Raw genomic sequence first — 7,280 nt, 5'->3', positions numbered from 1 at the left:
GCATTGTGTCTATAATAAGGACAATACATAACATCCAAAAGCAACAACCCCATGACCATAAAGCAAATAATGGAACAATGAGGGATTGTACACAAAATGAAAACCTTACAAGCAAAGAAATGAACATGTCACAACAATGGATTATTACATTTAGACCAATTGTGACCTATGCCATTGCATCGAGAGCAATGAATAACTCTCTTATGGCTAAATTGTGACTCAATACACCTTTGTCGGGGTCTTCCTGGAGGACGTCTCACTTGTGGGGGTTGGAGACTAGGAAATACATTGCCTTGGCCATCTTGCAAAGTCCCAGCCTCACAAACTTTAGGCATGTTGTGTGTTGGTAATGGTTGAAACTGACCCGAGTAAATCAAATGTTAGGTGGAGACTTTAAAACATGGGTCGATATAGTCATACACATCATGTCTCAATGTGCGGATCACAGCACATACATGTGGACATGGTAACCCGAACATTTTCCATGTTAGACATGTACACTTATGTTGTTGCATATCCACAACTAAATAAACATCTCTAGTAAAAACCTTGAACGTCCCACCCAAATAGGGCATCACAGTAATCGGAGCAGATCTCGTGATATTTGACATTAGCTTTTCCTCTGTTTTGGGTCCAACCACACTCTTCCACTTATTTGTACCACACATATGGGTGTCCAACATGGCTACAAGCTTATCCATGTGTATCGACAACAACGTATAAATTGTTTGGTGTCGTTCCTCTCTTAACCACGCATTGAAGGACTCTGCAATATTAGTTGTCATTTTATCCCAACGTTTTTTAAGGAACTTTGACATCACCCAATGCTCTGGACTATTCTTCGCAACCCACCTTGCTAGGTCGCCATTAAAACGCACAAGTTTTTCAAACGCCTCATTGTAGTCTGTATCCAACCGAGCATATGCAATGTTGTCTAAAAGCAACAAAGCATCTTCTTTCCCTTTCTTTCCCCTAATGTTTTGCCTATTGAAGAAGCTTGAAAAGTTCTCTTTCACATGTCGATAACAATAGGCGTGATTTTCTACCCCAAACAACTCCGAAACACTACGCAATATCCCTTGATGTCTATCTGATATAATAATTACTTCTTGACCATCTAGGATCCCCTTCAAGTTCTCCAAGAACCAATACCAATCCTCATAATTTTCTGAACCAACCACACCCAAGGCTAGAGGGAACATTCCATCATCTGCATCATATGCAATGGCAGACAAAAGAGCTCCTTTGTATGGACCACTTAGGTGGCAAGAATCAATAGCTAATACCGGTCGACACCCCATGGTGAACCCTTGAATTGAAAATGCATGGGCAATGAACAATTGCTTGAAGTTACCTTCATGAGAAGTGTACTCGGCAATAGTTCCAGGGTTAATTTCCCTTAGCCTATGACATAACCAAGGCAAAAACGCGTAGGACGCACGTGGAGATCCATATAAACGCTCTTTTGCCTTCTCTTTAAGATGCCATGCTTGGTTATAAGTCAATTGAACTCCATGATCACGTTCAAAATCCTTGCAAATTTGTCGAGAAAGGTATTCTGGAGTTGTTCTAAACACGTCTTCAACAACAACAACGCCTCTCTTGGAAGAAACCCGTACCTTAGCTGAACACTCATCTTGAGCTATATGATTATGATTAACTTGGTAAGTATAAACTCGCAATATTTCATTTTCTTCAATAGCATGAGTTGTTATCTTCCAAGGACAATCCTCAACCGAACACTTTACTGACATATGAGTAGGTGAATTTTTCTTGTACTTGTATTGAAACCTTCCAGCTAATGACATTTGGTATATTGCATTCCGAAACTCATCTGCATTCTTAAATGTAGGTCCGGAACCTAATATTGTCTCACGAAACCGATTCGATTCCAAAGGGGTGTACTCACTATCTGCACAACGCGATGCAAAACCTCTTGATAACATCATAGTATTAGGACTTGCATCGCATGATGCATTAAACGAAGGAAACGTAGGATGTGGACCTCTGCATTTACATTCATAACCAAAATTAGACTACATAATGTGTAAAATTGATATTCATAAAATTTTAAATAGACATCCAAGTGAAAGTGCATTACCCAAGTGCCAACTGTGTATTCGGTATATTTGCCTCTATGGCTTCCACACTGGGTGACTCTACTATGTACACATTTGCAAAGTTATCACTGTGGGAAACCACGTTATCCAAGTCATCCTCATCTTCTAAATCTTGGATGACTCTAGGGTTAAACTTGAGGGTATAGTGCATCCTCCTCACATGAAGAGAAATGTCGAATTTTTCTAAGACCTTGTGAGTGAATTCTTCAAATGTCATTCCTTTATAAATGTGAATACCTTTGCTTCTTCCACCAACATATTCCCAAAGGCCATCATTTTTTTGGACAAGTTTGCCTCCCACGAAAATATAACAATATATTCCATTTGTGGCATCCATCAACCTATTGAAATAAAGCACAAATTTATATTGTTGAACAAACAATAATGCATATTCAATGTGATCTTAAAAGTTTTTTCATCTCACAATATACTATGTTCCCATACGAAAAAGTTATATTTTAAAAAATGTATATACAAAAAAATGTAACTTTAAAGTCTTAAAAAATAATTTTTGTTGCTCCTTTTAATTATTCTAACAATTGTCAACAGTAAGATTATTTTAAGATAGGCACTAATAAACAAACGGTGAGTTGAACTAAGATATGAAGACTAAGCTTCTCTCTTCTCTTGGATTGATAAATACTACCTAACCTAAACAAAACTAAAAATAATAATAAAAATAAAAAACAAAATGAGAAATGTAAAACTGAAATGGAAATTAAAAGATTGAAATTAATAGATTAAAAAAAATCATTAAATTAAAAACTAAGAAAGGCTATAAAAGGAAAAAAAAAATGAAAGATTACAACTAAAAACTATGTTACTTCTACTCCTACTTCTAAAAACAAATCTCTAACTTATTTTCTCTATCATTCCCCTTTACTTATATATTCATAGTTCACATTTTTATAAGCAAAAACCTCTCTCTCCAACTACTTTAGTGCTACCCAATTTGACACTACTACTTACCTATGCTAATAATCTAATCGTGTCAGTACTTGGAACTTTAAGACAAAACATCACAACAATATCTAGTAAAGTAGGAGGATTTTGTGTCTGATTTGACATAATACTCCAGAACATATATATATTATATACACCAAAAACATTGGAATTATGGAACTATAAGACATTCAATAGGAAATAATCCCCCACGTTTTATTAAGCTCTGACCTATACTTACACTAGGTAGAAAACAAATTCTCATTCTCACTCAAACCCTTAGACAATTTCTGTTGGTACTACTATATCAGACATGCCTACAAACTTATTCAAAGAGAATGGAGATATTTAAATATTAATTATAAAGCATTGCTTTGCAAAATAATATGAAGAGATAATAGCCTAAAAAATGTAACAAATACAAAATTCTCTTCTAAACTATCATGTCCTACTTTAGATGATTCATACAAAACCATAAGCAATAGTTTAACACATTTAAGGTTTAAGGGTAAAAAAAACTAATAGATAAAAATAGATAAATCTGTTACTTGTGCCTACATCTCAAGCCAAGGCACCATAAGAAAACTTTAGGGTTTTTAGGTTTTCCATTTCCCCGTTCCATTTTTCCTCTCCTGGTTTTCTAGCAACCAATTAAACAATTATAAATTATTTTCAAGTATATATGAAAATTTTTCACAAATATTTTTTTGAATTTAAAATATACAAATAGCATGAAAAAAAAATCTAAAAAAATTACAAAAATAAAATCAGATCGATTAAGCGATGAATCATGAGTTGTAGGTAAAATGCATTTTCTGTATTCTCAAGGCTTAAAGAAAAAATTATGGTTCAAAAGTTTTTCTTCTTTTTCTCATTATTTTCTCAGTATCCGAATAATAGTAGCAAACCAAGAAGTCAACTATTGAATGAGAATAGTAACTTGAACTCCGGAGATCAAGTTGAACACAATTTAGAGATTTGGACTAAGAAAATTTAGGTCGAGATTTAGGCAATCTACTAACCTCAAATATGCAACAAGAGAGACCCAACTAAAATCCATACCTTATTCAAATTTTCGAGAGAGACGAATGCGAGAAAAAATGAAAGAGCCGCAGAGATTGAGATGCAAGCGATGGAGGTGCTCGAGAGGAAGAGAAGAAAATGGCTTCTAGGCTTGAAATGCTGAAGAAATACCAAAATTAGGGCAAAATTCCAAAAAGCCGTAGAGATTGAGATGCAAGCGATGGAGAAACTCGGGAGGAAGAGAAAAAATGACTTCTAGGTAGAGAAGAAAACGACTTCTAGGCAGAGAAGAAAATGGCTTATAGGCTTGAAATGCTGAAGAGAGCAAAATTAGGGCAAAATTCCAAAGAGCCGCAGAGATTGAGATGCAAGTGATGGAGAAACTCGGGATGAAGAGAAAAAAACGGCTTCTAGGCTTGAAATCTGAAGAGACACCAAAATTAGGGCAAAATTCCAACCTGGATTTTTTTGTTTATTATTTTTTTTTTTATAATCAGCAAAGGTTATTTTTGGAATTAATAAAAGTGCATATCCTTCTTTTTAATTTTGACACTTCCTATGGGTTTTCAGCTTAAATGGGTCAGTTAGATGGACCTTCTCTTAATTTTTGGGCCCAGCTAGGCCCAAAACACAATTCTCCCCCCAATCAATACCTCTCGCGTAGGTTCTCCCACCTCCTGCTGATGTCAAGGTTCCTTTGGAGCAGGCAGGAGATGGGGTATTAATTGTTATTAAGTCAAAAGAGGTGTCAGGGATTGAGCTCCCCCTTAATGTACCTCGGTATTAAGTACTGCCAAATGACATTTTTCGGGTTGTTAGCTAATCACTTGCTATCTCAACAATCCTTCTAAGCGTTGCTATCTTTATTTTTTGATGATAAGTAGAAGTTACATCCACTGTTGCATGAATCCAAGGATGTCCCAGAATTGCATTTTATGAGGAGACTGAACAGTCAATCAAGAATAGGGCGTTTACTCTCACTTCCCTGGTGACAACTTCCAACATTAATTGTTCGACTGCATGAGTAGCTTTTCCATTAAACCCTACCAATTGGGTTTGAGACGGACATAACTTTTCATGCTCTCAACTCATTGATTGAAAACAATGATGAAATAGGATGTTGGAAGAACTCCTAGTGTCGACTAAGATCATTTGAACTCGATACTCCCCAATTTTTTAGGTTACTACAAGTGGGTCTTCATAAGGGAGAGACACATCGCACAATTCTTCCAAGGTAAACTTTATGACACGGTTATCATTTCTAACACACCTTATCCACCTTGCTTATGGGATGGACTAGAAGTGTTCCTAACGTCAAAGTAATCTTTGATGTTGACGTCTCTCCATACGAGCTTGCGTTCTACTGGAGGTTGCACTGTCGACCACATGTATCATTGGAAGGGTACCATCTTTAACTCCTGACTCTTTTTTTTGGTTCCTCATCTATAGGTAGAGGGGGTTGTCCTGATCGATTTTTGACATACTGTTGTAGTTCCCCTTGTTGTACCAACTCTTCCAAGTAACGACGTAAAGACTTACATTGGTTGGTGCGATGCTCGTTTAAGCGATGCTATTAATAGTACTTAGTTTGATCAAGGTGGTCAATCGGTCAGATCAGTGGAGGAGGCCACCGAAAATTAGGTCCATCTTTTATTTTCATCAAAAACTCTTTATGAGAGATAGTGAACTCAGTATGAGGTACTTCTTTCATTAGGTACCTAAGAGACCTCTTGATGGGCTCAACCTTCCTTTTAGCTGAAAGTCTCTAAACCTATGTATGTTCTACCTGTGACATTTTTTGCCTGCTCTCCACCACTCCCATCTCTTTCCCCATATTCGCATAACGATTAGTTTTAGATAAGAGTGCTTCCATTGTGACAAAGCCCGCTTTTAGTGAACCATCACTACAAGGGGTTACCAAGCAGCAAGGCTTTTCTAAAGGCAACGATAGCAGTCTTAGGGTTGTTGCTTTCAACCTGCATCATCTTGGTAACAAAACGATGGATAAACTTATGGAGCGGTTCTCTTGGGCTTTATTTGAGATTGAACAAGTGATCAATGTTAGATCGAGAACGTATATTACATGCATAATGAGTCATGAACTGATCGCACAGTTGGGCAAAACTATGAATAGAACAAGTAGGGAGTTGATGGAACTAGGTTAGAGACGATCCTTGAAGACTGGCAAGAAAAACTCGGCATAGTAGGCCCTCACGATCGTCAACGAGAGCCATCAATTGACGAAAATGATAGATATGCTCAGTAGGATCCTCAGTTCTTTCATAAAGGTTAAACTTAGGAGGCACATAGTGAACAGGTAGCTCTTCCCGTAATAGTTGTGGCGATATCAGTGACTGCAACATACTCATCTAATTTTTAGCTACCCCTGATGACACATTCGCTTGTAGCTTGATCTTCTGTACTTTCGCCACTAACCTCTCATACTTTTGCTCCAACTCCCTTGATTTCGGTGTTGTGAATTGTAGACGTTTCCTTGGTGACTTGCGTGTCATTTTTGAATTTGACGTTTAGCTCATCGCATCATCTTCCTGCCATGTCAGGTTTCTTGACGGAGTACTTGCTCTCCTTTGTCGGCCATAAAATTGATAGACCAACTTTTCTTGTCTAGCCAAAAGATCTTCAAGTTGTCGGTGATGTTCACATCATAATTGACCCATTTGATATTGCAACCGCGACAAACGATTTTGCATCAAATCTTATTCATTTAACTCGCTTTCACGGATCAGTCCTTCTTCGATCGATTCTTCATTTTCAGTCATGGTTTGCTATTCTGACTGAAAAAAGTTCCTTTAGCATTTGCATTTGCAGTCTGAAGAGGTTGCTACATAGCAAGGCCAATGCCTTCCTTTCAAATGAATATATTGGCTCAGACATAGCTTGGATGGAGTTGGTTAGTGTATCTTTTGTATGTTTAGAATTATTGCATGCATACGATGCCATGAGAAAATCATTTTTGGAGGTTAGTGTTTTATAAGGTTAAAGGCGTTCTTGAGGCATTTGCCTAAATGAGCTGAAACATAAGCCTCAAGGTGAGTTGGTCAACAATAGTTGTTCATGTGCACTACTTTGAGATGCACAAACTTAGTGTCTCTAGAGGGTGCACCATTTTTTCCTAGTAACTTGAGAAATGTGTAACTTCAATATGCAAAAAATTTAATTCTTAATAAAATTAAA

General features: G+C 36.9%; 1 protein-coding gene across 1 annotated transcript; it reads right to left on the bottom strand.

Moving 5' to 3' along the window:
* Positions 1-380: 380 nt before the first annotated feature.
* On the bottom strand, positions 381-2,337 carry LOC104880400 (uncharacterized). Its single transcript, XM_010656883.1, has 2 exons — positions 2,102-2,337; positions 381-2,007 (listed from the first exon to the last, which is right to left on the bottom strand). Exons 1-2 carry the CDS (start codon positions 2,335-2,337, stop codon positions 381-383), a joined length of 1,863 nt encoding a protein of 620 aa, XP_010655185.1.
* Positions 2,338-7,280: the final 4,943 nt, after the last annotated feature.

This window comes from Vitis vinifera, chromosome 9 (genome assembly GCF_030704535.1).
Source record: "Vitis vinifera cultivar Pinot Noir 40024 chromosome 9, ASM3070453v1".
Classification (NCBI taxonomy): Eukaryota; Viridiplantae; Streptophyta; class Magnoliopsida; order Vitales; family Vitaceae; genus Vitis; species Vitis vinifera.
This window is presented reverse-complemented; position numbering and strand designations above follow the sequence as displayed.

Excerpts from the sequence above, each read along its gene's own strand:
- LOC104880400 (XM_010656883.1), bottom strand. The coding sequence starts at position 2,337 with ATGACATTTGAAGAATTCACTCACAAGGTCTTAGAAAAATTCGACATT. Across the intron at positions 2,008-2,101 it reads AATACACAGTTGGCACTTGG|AGGTCCACATCCTACGTTTC; the intron begins GTAATGCACTTT and ends ATGTAAATGCAG.